Source organism: Trichogramma pretiosum, unplaced genomic scaffold (genome assembly GCF_000599845.2).
Source record: "Trichogramma pretiosum strain Unisexual culture from Peru unplaced genomic scaffold, Tpre_2.0 scaffold69, whole genome shotgun sequence".
Taxonomy (NCBI): domain Eukaryota; kingdom Metazoa; phylum Arthropoda; class Insecta; order Hymenoptera; family Trichogrammatidae; genus Trichogramma; species Trichogramma pretiosum.
In genome coordinates this window covers 756,496-770,686 of record NW_019641608.1, presented here as the reverse complement: position 1 = coordinate 770,686, position 14,191 = coordinate 756,496, and the positions used below count along the sequence as shown (strand labels likewise).

Here is a 14,191-nt window from a genome sequence, read left to right as displayed (position 1 = left end):
ACAACACTACAACAACAACAACAACAATGTGCCTGCACGACAATTGACGAACGCTCCGCCGACCGCTGCGACTTGTGCATTAAACCTTGTATATTTGTGTGCGTTGCCTGCACGACTGGCGCAAAACTGCATCGATGTATGTATTTTTGACGTTATAAATATATCCAGAGGCCGAAGGACCGCGACAACAGGCTGGCGGCTACAGGCAATTGGGCTACGATCCTGACGAAGGTAAGAAGAGCGTCGGCGCCGCAAACTCCGCGCCCTCTAGTAAGAAGGTAAAAAAATCGATGAAAAGCGGCCGGTCAGCCTCGGGCCACGAGGACGCTCGCTGTTGTCGGTGTAGCGTTTCCTGAAGTCACTTCCTTCCTTCCCCACTATCTGTCTTTCTCTCTCGCTCTCTATATCTTTATTCAATTTCAATTTTAAACTCAACCCTTTGAATACCCAATCTAAACCGATAAACTGACACTCGCGGCTCGACCAACAATAATTAACACCGTCCAGTTCGTGCGATACGTTGTCCTGCACACTCAAAATCGACAATTCAACTTTTTTACCTTAATTACTATTCCAAGAAATTGTTACTGTTCTTCGAGTACTTTTTACGCAAACGAGGAAATGTGGAGGTTCGCGCAGTTACGAAATATTAATAGGCACAAATTTTATCGTACACGATTTATATAAAAACAAAGACCGATTGACGGTTCAGTCCTCCTGCGTATGCTAAACCTTTAGCCACGAGGAGGCGTACTTTTTTTCTTGCACTCGTTGAACTTGCAACATGTCGTTGCTGTTACATTTTTATAATAGAGAACGTCCAAGTGAGAGTGAATTTTTTCACCAATTAAACTAATCCAAACTGTGAATTTTTTAGTGCTAGGGAAAAATTTCCTCCACATCTCCCCCGCGACGTGCACGCATACAAAGTCTCACTTCAAAATACGTCTCAGGTTAAAAAACGTTTTTTAAAATACGCATCGCAACATGCTGATGCATTGTAAAATCAAAACCACTTTACAATGAATTAGCATTCTCGCTGATTAACGAATAAAATATATAACAATTACAGACAGACTCTACGAAAATACGTATAAAAGTAGTGCAATCTTTTTATGTAAATAATTTGTTACAACAATTTTTCAACCTATTATTCAAACGGAAATATAATAAAATTATTTGTACATAGATAAGAACCACGCGTTCACAACAGCTTTCTACTCATTAAATATCGTTTACATGTATATAATCTAATAATTGTATGCTACGGCTCTAATAATCGTCTTGGCATCGGCTGAAAGTTAATACAATTACCCTTTCATGAAACTATGAAATTTTAACCAAAAATATGTGATTAATAAAAACATCAAAATGAAATAAAATAAAAATTATAACCAATCACAATAAAAAAGCTTTTAAAGTCTTGTCGTTAAATTTTTTTTCATCCGAAAATGTATTTATTTAATTTAATTTAATTTAATACTTATTACGCCTTGACATTTCTTAATTAAATCCTATATTCAACTATACATAGTACTCTTATAAATGAACGATGATATCAGTGTGCCAAGTTGTAATTTTCTAAAATATATTCGAGTACTTGAAACGAAATTGATTTCGTAAAAATAAAGTTAAAATATGATGTACGTGTGTACTGTGTCGACAGTATAAAACGACATTTTCGATGTGTATGTTTAAGCAATCATGTATATACTACAATGTTATGTGCGTTTGCAACAACAAATGAATAAATTTATCTAGACAAAAAATGTTTACAACATTTATACGCGCTTTTTTTATTTAACCAGTTAAAAACTTGTTGGTTGTTGAGTTTGAAACAGGAAAATAAATTATTTCCAAATACATGTGCGCATATTTAATTTTTTATCTTAAAAAGTGATTAGGCGTGCCTGTTTTGTTACATCGCGTGGCATGTTATTTTTGCTGACTGGTTTTACTCGAGAAGTGTGTTTCAATCAATTATCTAAGATATGATTTTTTTTTATTTCATTCTTTTGAACTGATAACTTTTTTGCATTTTTTATTTTTATTTTTTACATTTGCGTGAAAGCCGGAATGAGGAAAATATTAACAAGAAAGCAGAAAGGTGTAGCCACTAAAAATGCATCTGGGTATGTATTTTTAACATTCAGTCTTGAGGATAATGAATATTTATGAATAGTACAAAAAGGTAAACGAATGATGCACATAATAAAATTCGATCCTCTTCAGGGAAATCAGCGATCGCTGAATAATTTAGTGACGTAGTTGTGCGTATCGCAGCTCATCGCTGTATTATACATCGGAGAGACTATTGTGCATAAAATAAATGTCTCGGAGAAATAAATAGTTGAGAAGTAAGCCGGGGCTATATGTAATTATTCAGGCACGATTTACACCTGCAATAGTGTAATATATACTGGACAATGGTGATTTTATTTTTATTTATTTTAAATTCTGGCTGATGAAGTTTTGAAAAAAATTTCGAAGAAAGCATGTGTACGGTACACGAAAATTTCGCAATGCTACAGGATACGCTCGCAAGCCGATGAATTGCCAAACGAGCAGTAGTAATCTGTTTGGAGTGAAATTAGAAAAGTTTGAAATTATTTCGAGTCTCGTCGCATCTAATGCGAAAAACGCGCGCATCGCTGCGACCTTCTACGACCATCGATGTTTTCCAACAAATTAATTAAAGCGATACACTTATAGTCCATTCCCTGCGCGCATACATATGAAAAGCACGACTCGTGCTTACGTACTTGTCCGTCATCAGACGAGTGAAAGGCGCGTGTCTGCAATTTTTTTACAACAACAACAAAAATACACACACATGACGATACTGTTACTTGTAATAGAAATACGAATCGTCTGTCCGGTCAAGACCTGCAAGCAGCTATCAACCAACTCTCAGAGTTCAGGTAATATTGTGACAATCGTAGATTTAGCTCTTTAACTTTTTTTATTTTTTATACGTTTTTGCTGTATGGATTTGTAACTGTTTGGTAATTAATTATCAACACGATTATGAACGTTTGAAGCGTATAAATATGTATAAAGACACCCTGATCCCACCGTTGTTTACTATTATTTCATATTGTCAGACTTGTACATTTGTAAACAAAATAGGTTCGCACTGCATACACTTCAGCTTGATAATTACAGCTATACGAGTTTATTATAATTTTGTGCTTTTTTTCATTATGTAAACCATAGAGACATAAACGTTGTAGTGAATTTGTTGACATTAACTTTATATCTCGGTGTAAGTTGCTTTAAGGAAAAAGAATAGATACAATAGAAACGAAAATTTAATTAACATAGATGCTGCTTCCAACTTGGCTTATACGAAACAAAGAAAAACCTGATAGCATTCGATAGTATACTTGAAATAATTTTGATGATTTCTAAATAAAGTTGATTGATAAAAAAAGTATATGAATTAATTAATTCTTGTATCAATATCATCTTAATTAATTACTTTAGATTTTTTTATTTATTATTTTCAATTGAAATGTTATTAGATAGCTATGATTCTTTTCTTTTCTTCTAGATGGTTTTTTTGACTTGAAGTATTTAATTATCCAGTTACTGTTGCCTAACTGCAGATACACTTTGAAGTGTCGAGTTCACGATAGCGTGAAATTTTGAATAGCATGAAAAAAGCTCGCTATCGATTGTGTCGGTCAAAGGTAGACACAGTGGTGGTCAATAATAATTTCGTAATCGATTAAATAACTTTTTCAATACTGCAAATTGTAAATATTTTTTTCAAGAGTAGATAGTACAATGGGCACGATACACAAAATTAGACTCGATAATCGACGATCGGTCGTGGACAAATCGATAAAAACTGAAGCCCATTAAAAAAGTATCAAGGTATGATTCAAAATGATGTGTAAACAGCAAAAAAAAGCATATACTAGAACAGGTGAAATAGAATTTACTCGGCAAGTTCACTCTATACTAGTAGTCACAGAATCACATCCGTCCACGATCCGTTGATTATGATAAATTGCCCTCAAAATGGTCATGTTCTAAAAAGCATCAACGAAAACACCAACTATAGTAGCACCAAAATAAACTTAGATAGTATTTCATAGAAGCGTAGACAGACAATTAATAATAATCTTTTTTGAGCTATACTTGGTTTAGCGTATTATGGACAGAGAACGGATTGTTGTACGTTCTTGTCCGCGAGAAAAACAGTTTCGAAAAGAAATTGACAGATTATTATTAAAAACTATACAAACGTATATTTAAATGACAAGAATTACCGTATTAATGATGATTGATATTTATAAAAGTGCATGTGGCTGTTGTGCTGTAATTGTTGTTTCGGGAAGATTCCGATAACGAGAGGTCGTTTAACGAACATGAGCGATACTGACAGATTTTTTTCACAAACTATTGGCAATTTGCAGCAAGACGCCAGGAAATCATCAAGATGACCGAGCAGCTTATCGAGAGCATCAACACGGGCGATTTCGAGGCTTACACGTAAGTCGCTCGAAACTTTATCCGAGTCTCTTTTCATACCTAATAAAGCACATTAATTTTTAACATTTGACATTTCAGAAAGATCTGCGATCCTCATCTGACCGCTTTCGAGCCTGAAGCTCTAGGTAATTTAGTCGAAGGAATGGAGTTTCACAAATTTTACTTTGATAATGGTAATTATATGTTATTTGCTTTGGGCACGCAATGAAAGTAAATTTGCAGCAACGTAATTATTGTTCAAGTGCTTCTTTTCAAATATCTCATTCATTCGAGTAGGCACGTATTCGGGACATGTGTCGGTCTCGGCGAGCTTTTGAGTATACGCATGTATCGATGATTGTCAGCGGCAAATGTCAAGAAGCTCCGCGTGGATAAGTAAAAAAAAGCTCGCCGAGCTCACTCGTCAAAGAAACGCACGCGTTTTCAGCAATTATCTCGATCAATTCACGCTTTTTACAACTCCAATTGCCGAGGATAATTTTCTTTCTCTTTTTAACCAAATCTTCTATCGTTCGCACAATATTGCACAATATAAAAATAATGGTATATTTTAGAAAAAGTACTTTGACGATATTTTCGAATGCTTCAAAATTACATAGTCGATCGATTGCACCAAAGAAAAAGTATTTGTAAAAAAATTGGTTGAATTGCGCAGTGCTGGGAAAGAATTGCAAAGCCGTCAACACAACGATCCTGAATCCGCACGTACATCTACTCGGCGACGACGCGGCATGCATCGCATACGTCAGATTAACCCAGTACATGGACAAGTACGTATGAAAAATGTATACTCGTTAAATCGCGAGCTTTTCCGAAGCGCCAGACGGCACTGATTTAATAATCGGCCGACGACGCAATTGCAATCAATTATCATTACCCGAATAAAAGGGCCAATTAAAGCGACTAAAATGTGTTGGCGTGTTGATCTCACAGACAAGGTGTGGCGCACACCCAGCAAAGCGAGGAAAGTCGCATATGGCACAAGAAAGACAACAAGTGGCAGAACGTGCACTTCCACAGGAGCGCCGTGACGGGTCCGTCGCCCTTTGCCCAGAACAAGTAAGGCACGAAGCGATCCGGCCATCACCTGGACGACGATCGTGCCAGTTTGCAGCTGCGGCCTCTACAGCCAAGTCGCCAGCAGCAGCAGCAGCCAACATACCCAAATGACCCAACTCGCTACGGTGGCGGCTCGCGACTCGATTTGGTCAAACGGCCGAGGAACGAATTAGCAGCGGAGTCAGCGGCTCGATTGCTCATCGACATGGCCAGCGCCGGTAGCAGCACCAACGCCACCTCCTCTCCCGATGCTTCTACTCCCCTGCCGTCGAACGACTTGACATTTTTCCATTGAACATTGATTCAGGCGTTGACGAATGCGCGATACACGAGGATGATTCGCTGCGTGATCAGCGCGATGCGTGACTTTGTAACATCTGCTTGCGCGCGCGTGTGTGTGCGTGTGTGTGCGTGAGTTTGAGACTGTGCACTGTGTATTAAACGAGCCAAAGGCACTTCGTTGGACATTCCTTATTTAAAGACCATATGTGTCGGCAGTATAGAGCTTGAGAGCCAAGACATTTTCAGGCGCGAATCCGAGAAAATTTAAACGATCGTCCAAAGTTTGTACGCGTTGCGCAGCTTTGCTAACAAATCGCTCAATTCGCTCAATTTTTCCAATTTGCCCAATCGATCGTCGATACGAGTCTGACGATAATCGTACAAGTAGCTCTTCGATTCACACTACCGTTTCGACGCGTTCCATTCTTTCATCTTGTTGATTCTGCTCTCTTTTTACACCTTTACTTCCACGTCGATCGAGCGTCGAAATTTACAACAAATAATACTTGATCATTACATCCTCAAAGACTGCTTTTAAATGCCAGCGAAAAATATATGAGAAACAATTTTACGACAATGGCCAGAATTCTTCCGACAGAATTCGTTAATGAATATACGCATATGTATACATGTGGCCTTTTCTGTGAAATCTAATCCTAGGAAAAAAAAATCATTTTTTCATGCACTGAGAAGCATATTGTTTTTCATATCAGAAATGTTTGAAAATGTTATTTCAATTTTACTTTTGTATTTTACTCAAATTAACAAAAAGCGTTGAAAGAAATACTTCAAACATGTCTTAATACTTTATGATCGTGCTATACTATTGAGAGAAAAAAATCATACAACTTGTAAAGAATGCTATAATAGCAAAGAAACAATAGAAGGCTATTAATGGAGAAAATTTGTTAATTTTTTGGTGATAACAGTCGGGATCGAACTTGATTGGATTTGGATTTTTAGGTTTTTCTCCCGCTCAAAGCTCAGAAACGAGTATTTTTTTCCAAAGTCACTCAGGGGTTTATCAAGATGATTAATTTTAAGCAACAACACGACTTGAAGGAAGAAACAAACTTTTGAACTTTAAAGGAGGTTACAAAGGATTTTAGAAAATTTTCATAAAATCTGGAGGCATGTAAAAACAACAAGATTTCTTAGCATGAAAAAAAAAGGGTTTTAGGGACATCTGAATTCGCAGAGAGTTAGCCGTATATATTTTAGCATAATATTTATATACTTTCCATGGACTAATGAATGAAACGACCAAAAAAATTTTAATTGTTGATGTGTGTAACGATGAACTTACGTCGCGAGTCATCGATCAACTCTATCCGCAAAAGAAAGTATTATTAACCGAAAAAATGTTCAACTTGGATAAATATAAATGTATGAATATAAAATTATTATCATAATAAAGTGTGTAGACAAGTCAAGAGAAGTTACGAGAGTCTGCTACTGTTGGCCCGGTGAGCAAAAAAAATCCGATATAACTACTGATAAAAATGATCGATGAGACTAAAAATGCTAGAGAGAAAAAAAATGATTGCAATTGTAACTCTTATGTACTGTACTCCAAATCGGACCAATCGTCAGAGCGTTCCTCGCAAATGTTCCGCACTCCTCTATTATAATTATAAAGGAAATTATCATATGTATTGCATGATGGACAAAGTGAAAATTGAGAGATGAAAGGACAAGAAGCGCGGGGTCATTCTCCATTCCTCGGCGAGAGGACGCGAGCCGCAAAAACAATGAGAGAAAGTTGAGCCAAACCAATCAGAGAACGAAAACGTTACTAACCGTCTCGAGTCGTATTATAAATATTATACATAACATATAGTACGTAATATCTTCTCATGCGGCGCTTCTCGAGCTTTTACGAGCTTCTAACATTATATATATTATATATTATACACCTACGATGTATTGTACGCGATTGACATGACCGATGATCTTCTTTTCTATCAATCTTTAGGATTATCGTTAATAAAGACTACACTTGAATATATAATAAGTATATAAAGATATGGAAAATATTAATAATAAGCATTATTCTTATCATCTATGATAAATTAGAAGGGAAACTACTAAACGGATGATGATTTTATTATCGAGTACAATGATGCGGAACGTGAGCGTGCTGCGTTCTCTTGAGTTTAAACGAAAAAACAGAAAGAAGTCATTTTTCTCATCAGCTCTTGTAGTGACACTCATTGAAAAATGAAAGAAAACGAATATCTAAATTTAATACTTTACACGCGCGAATGAGCCAGGAAGAAGTGTAAAACTGTTTTTTTACAACGCAACTAATTATACATTTATTGTTGGTAACTTTAATTAACTACATTAATTAAAACTATAAACACTGCTCCAAATTAATCTCTCGCATTCAGACTTTATACATAATTGTAATAAACTTATTATACGCTATGAATAAAAAAACTCCGTCAAGTTCAAATATTATATATTCTATTCTTGATGAAACGATAAACGAACGCTCGTGTGTCACGGTACTATCTCTGTGAGACAATTAACTATTTCTCAGGCGAAACGTCAAACTTGGACGCACGTGCAACGTTTTCTGACAATGAGTAAAACGATATACTTTGTGATATGATCTCTATCCAACGAGAGAACAAAAAGCAAATCATCATTTCATGCACTCGAAATCTTTTCTTCACCAAAAGAGCTTAGATAAATACAAACAACTTTTTTAAGACTTTATCAAATTTAATATATCATTACTAAATCTTTGGCCATAAAGAATAGAGCATCAATCAGCCGAGGGGCGAATTTCAACTTTTAAGGTCTGTCGTGCTACGTTTTGTCCTTAATTCTTTCGCATACGAGCGATTCGCGTTTACTATACATTTGTGTACATAAGTTCATGTGAGAATGGCATTTATTTTCATTAAAAGAGCTGCATCGGATTGTTACGCTCGCTCGTTTTGGCATATATACCACGAGGCGAATGAACGCGAGAACGAAATTCACTAGATTTGCGCCCGTCACGCGCAACTCTTTTCAGTTGCAGAAATATATTAGAATAAATATCATAATGAAAGATCTTCGCGGCAGAGAAAACAATTGCACCATAAGGAAAAATTGATAAATTGAACAAAGAGGTCGTTTTCGAATCGATGAATACGCAAGTATATAAAAAAAAAATGCGCTGCAGTAAGTTATAGAACAGAATTATAATGAATATTTCAGTACGGCAGCCGGCAAGGCTTATATAGTATAGTATCGAGTGATTTTAAGATTGAATTTTTATCGAATTTTAGTCACTATGCGATATAAGAATAAAAAAATCTTTCTACACGTTCATATATAAAAAAAATTCTCTAAACTATAGTGTTTAAAGCAACAAAAAAGTATAAACTTAAGGATGAAACAAAAAAATAAATAAATAATTGAGTATTGGTCACTTGAGCAAAGTATACTGAATATAAGCAAAGAGACGAGTCGAGTTTTCGCCATCTTACATAATATATATTATAAATAATATAAATATATACATAATTATAATTAATTTAATTATAAAAAAAGTAACAAAAATATCCGTGTACGGATATGAAGAGAGAAAGACGATGAATTAAATATTTAATTTAAAGAAAGATACAGATAAAAGGACTAAAACAAATATAAATATATACATAAATATAAATACTGATAAAGTATATAAATATAAGTGAAAAAAATATTATCATTAAGATGAGAATTACTGAGGTAAAGAATAAACAAATATTATAAAAAATATGATGATGGTTATTTCTACGGTTCTGTAATTTGTCGCTTCAATATATATCGTATTTATTTATATGATGTGTATATATACGTGTGATTGTTGTATTCAATATGCGTTACATAGATGATTAGAAATATATATATTTGTGTATGTATGTTATTTATGTACACATGTGTATATAAATATATTATTATAATTATTATAATTTTATTATTATCATTATTGTTATAATTATTATCATCATCATCATCATCATTATAACTTGTCATTTTCATATTGCACATATAGTATTATATAATGTACTGTTATTCTCGGTCATTGTCATTGTCATTGGCATTTGATGATTTGTTACTATTGTATGATTATTATTGTAACGTTATCTCAAAAATGCGCTAAACCAAATCGATTTTTATATTAGAAATCAATTTTAACACTACATGACGATTAAAATAAAATTATTACAATGTTATTCATTATTAGAAAGTAATACAAATATTGCTAAATCTGAAAAAAAGGACTGCATATATTACTTATTAAAGATATAATATATTATAAATTTGTCGCTGCGTTCAATTCTGTTAATCTCGAGTTTTACAAAGTAAAACAGCCGTTTCAGACGATCGTGCATGAAAAGAAAAAACTCAGAGATACTAATTCAATAATTATGGAATCGAAGCTCTGAAATGCAACAAAATATCAAATACTTTTTGCCACGATTTCAAGCTGCCACTTACCCACCGTTTTTATTGATATTGCAGTTATTATAATATATTCTGATATAAAATTTAAAAGGATCTTAAAAAAAAACCATTATGCGAAAAAAATACCATTTATAACATTTCAAGTTCCAATATAGAAAAAAAATTGGCGCAGCATTATCGTGAAATTACTATTCGTAAAATAGACAAGTATCGAATTTTTTGAATGATAAAAAAAAAACAAGAAATTGTTACAATACGAGAGAGCATTATATACACAAAATCAAAACTGCCATTTGTTTAAATGTGTAGCTGAACATGAATATTTCACCGGCAAGCTGTTATTCGAATGACTCGTTCATTGTTTGAAATTATTACAATGACTTTACTACTTGTACGTAATTTACATTGACTCATTATCGAAATCTACGTTTTACCTGTTATACATGAGCATCATGTCGTATAATATTATATCAAATTACGCGAAATTGTTAATTGCAAAAGAAATATTCAGTAATTGTTGTATAATCTGAATATAGTTGATGTCGTAGATTTAGTTTAAAAAAAAAATCTTTACGAATGTGTCTGTAAATGGTACAGTAATGCAGATGATTATGTGTATCTCAATGATTGTTGTCTCAGGGCTTCGTAAGCGAAACCCGTTATCGAAATGTCGTCGAGATTCCAAAAAAAAACCGTCATCTTATTGTCACACATTCAACGTTATAATCTCTTTGATATGTGAAACTGTAACGATGACCAGGATAAAAAATCACAAAAATATTCAAGTGGACATTAGAAACCGCATGAACGAACGACTAAAATGGTATTAATATAACTTCAATAAATCAAATATTTATTATTGTCAAATTTTAATGAATATTTCATGTACTCAGAAAATACTAAAAACATCCTACAATTACAATAGTCTTTCATTATTATTGTTATATGTAAACAACGCTGTCCTTTTATAAATATATAATTATTGTAGAACTTCTTTGCAATAAAGTTCTGAAAATACTTATATGACGTAAGATAAAATTGAACCACGTTTGATCTCCATTTTTTTTTTTATGCAATAACTCATTTTTACCTAATTTTTTATTAATCATATGATGTTATTTATAATATTTGGTTTATATTTTTTAACTTCATTGGGGACACTTCGAAGAAATTTTAAAACGTATCTAGAGATAGAATTTCAATTTTATTGATAGAATGTACTCTTTACATTGTATTATGTATTCAATGTAGCTGCTAAAAAATCGGCACTTTGGTAATTAAAAGTAATTAAATTTTTTCTTTGTTACATAAACAAAAACCATAGAAAAATAAGAAAAAATATAAAAAATAATCAAGAAAATATTGTTTTTGAAAATTCATAGATTCATTTCAAGAAATTCCGTAGTAAGCTTTGATATTAGATATCAACTTGGGTTTAGTCCCTGAAAAGGGCTGGCGAACTCCAGCTAAAAATGCTTTCAATTCTGGTACAGTAAGATTACCAAGCTAAAATAAATAAAGAGCAATCAAGTTTAAATTTATTCTGCATTTAATTTTTTTTTAACAAATAACATCATTTTTTCACGTACCTTATCATTTTCAGCCAGTGACTGAAAATCATATCTATTAATTTTTGCTAGAACATCACTATCATCCTTATTTGAAGTTCTTTTTCGCTTAAGCTGTTGCGCCATTTGGTAAGTTGCAATATCTTTTAAATTCAGCTGTTTAATTAATTTCCTTTCTATTTCAACTACTTCTGAGCTAAATGAATTTTTTGGAACTATTTAAGAAAATTGAATGTTTAGCAATAATTAATAATTTAATTAGTATAAGTATTCCATTGGTGCTTACGAGTTGTATCTGTTATTGCAGGACTCTGTCTATCTTCTAATGCCAGTGCTTCAATATGAGCAACACATTTGTCAAATTTGGGATTACTAAACAGTTTAGGACTGTATTCAAACTTTGACATTTTCATTAGTTCCATAAAAAATGGGATTGTCGTTTCATCAAGATCACATTTTTTATCAGAATTATATATAAAATCTTGCAATAAAGTATCCAAAAAACGAACTTCGTCTATGAAAAATGTATGATTTGTTTACTCATATTTTCAATTTATTAAAGAAAAATTTAATGTACCTTTAAAAGGAAGTCTGTACATGTAAAATCCACCATCTTCTTCACTTGGAATCATGTTACAAAAAGATACATATGCTTTTGTAATAACTTTACATGTAGCCATTACTTTTTTAGATGCACATCTACTTACAAATATTGAAAAGAAATCTCTACTTTCTAAAATAATAATTTTATGTAATTTTTATATGAAAAGTAAAAATAATTTATGATACCTTCATTGCAATCAGAAGTATAAGACAAAAAATGCGCAGGAGCTCTGTGCATTATTGGATCACACATTACAGGTGAGAAACCTAATATTTCAATAGCTGGTTCCAAATTGCAATTTTTGAATTTCTTCATTTCATTCGCTGTAAAATCAATTTCTGAACCCCCAAATTTTTTTGAATAAATAATTTCTTTCCTGTCAAATGCATCTTTCTCTTTCTACAAAATTCATGATAATTATTATTTAGAATAAAATGTTCAAAATTTAGTGATACTAGACAAAAAAATCATTTACCACTGTATCATGAGGTTGAAAATCTTCATAAGAATTACTTGCAATGATGTGTTTTACATCCACTGGCTCATTAGTCTTTTTTAATACATTGATTTTTGGTAGTGATGCCATAACAGATCTATAAAAAATACATTTTCACTTTGCTACATTGTGGTATTAAATAAGATACTTACGAATTAATGACTTTTATAGAAACTTCAATGGTGATTTTTGGACTGAACTTCCATGGGACTTTACAAACACTTTTAGTAGCATATGAAATACTATACTCTAGGTCATCTAAACAAATGCGTCTATAACTATCTTCTGTAAATGTCTTGGAAATGATTTGCAAGTCTTTGTAAAATATTTCATCTTTCCAAGAGTTCTGAAAACCTACTACCATTAGTTTGATTTTATTATCCTTGAATGTGGAAACTAGATTTTCGATGCGGTGTCTTTCAGGAGTATCAATAACAGGATTATCATTGCAAGTGCAAAGAATAATTTTTCTATGTACATTTTTTTCTTTCTGAGAAGAATTTAGAATTTGTAATGCATAAGTTAAAGCATCTAGAGGAGAAGAATTTTTGCCAGAATCGTCAGGTTCACCAATTGAATCAATATTCTGTACTATAAGATAAATTAATACATGTGAGTATTAGTTAATGTAAGTGTGATAAATAAATGACTGCAAGATTAATAAATGTTTAATGTGAATAAGGAATCAAATACCATTACTTACACAAAATTTTGACATTTTTTAAAGTATCTACTGTGACCAGATCAAATTTTTGCAAAGTCATAACATGTTCACCATCGGTATTAGACTTTTTTGTATTATACAAAATAATTCCCATATGATCTTGTTTATTGGAAGAACATTTTTTCTTAGCAATTTTTTGATAAGTCTAAAAAGAGAAAAAAAAATTCAATAATAGATGTAAAATAATGTAAAATGTATAAACAGATGAAATACATGCTATGACTCATACCTCTAGACATTTGGAAAGATATTTTGTCTGCATCCTTTTGTCGTAATCAATCAAAAAGATAATATGTTCATGAACAATGTAATCAATGATATCATCATCGAGCGTTTCATTAGGATCTTCTTGCCACATTTTGAAAAATGTCAAATGTTGCTTGCAATAATGTAGCAAATGGTAAAGTCTTTGAAGGGCAAAAAACACGGCGCTCAGAATTCTGTGATAACTTATTGGCACGTAATTACCGTGCCGCTTTCATAGATGTAAGTTGATGACGATTGACAAC

General features: G+C 32.7%; 2 protein-coding genes across 17 annotated transcripts in view; one reads left to right on the top strand and one right to left on the bottom strand.

Annotated features, from left to right (window-relative positions):
• The window catches only part of LOC106648576 (calcium/calmodulin-dependent protein kinase type II alpha chain), a 42,963-nt gene extending 34,664 nt beyond the window's left edge, over positions 1–8,299 (top strand). For 9 of the 16 annotated variants that reach the window (XM_023458459.1, XM_014365538.2, XM_014365539.2 and 6 more), the window contains 5 exons: positions 169–231; positions 4,425–4,500; positions 4,579–4,673; positions 5,156–5,270; positions 5,434–8,299. In XM_023458459.1, coding sequence (XP_023314227.1) covers positions 169–231; positions 4,425–4,500; positions 4,579–4,673; positions 5,156–5,270; positions 5,434–5,563 — 479 coding nt within the window. In that variant the 3' untranslated portion in view covers positions 5,564–8,299. Of the gene's footprint in view, positions 1–168; positions 232–2,858; positions 2,922–4,424; positions 4,501–4,578; positions 4,674–5,155; positions 5,271–5,433 lie in introns of all 16 variants that reach the window. The other 7 variants (XM_014365540.2, XM_014365545.2, XM_014365550.2 and 4 more) reach the window with 2 other exon arrangements.
• Positions 8,300–11,458: 3,159 nt separating this feature from the next.
• LOC106648593 (X-ray repair cross-complementing protein 6-like) lies at positions 11,459–14,086 on the bottom strand. The gene is made up of 9 exons (XM_014365594.2): positions 13,912–14,086; positions 13,662–13,827; positions 13,111–13,549; positions 12,938–13,055; positions 12,648–12,861; positions 12,436–12,591; positions 12,145–12,372; positions 11,880–12,073; positions 11,459–11,796 (listed from the first exon to the last, which is right to left on the bottom strand). The coding sequence occupies exons 1-9, from the start codon at positions 14,038–14,040 to the stop codon at positions 11,680–11,682; spliced, it is 1,761 nt and encodes a 586-aa protein (XP_014221080.1). The 5' UTR covers positions 14,041–14,086; the 3' UTR covers positions 11,459–11,679.
• Between the last annotated feature and the right edge of the window lie 105 nt (positions 14,087–14,191).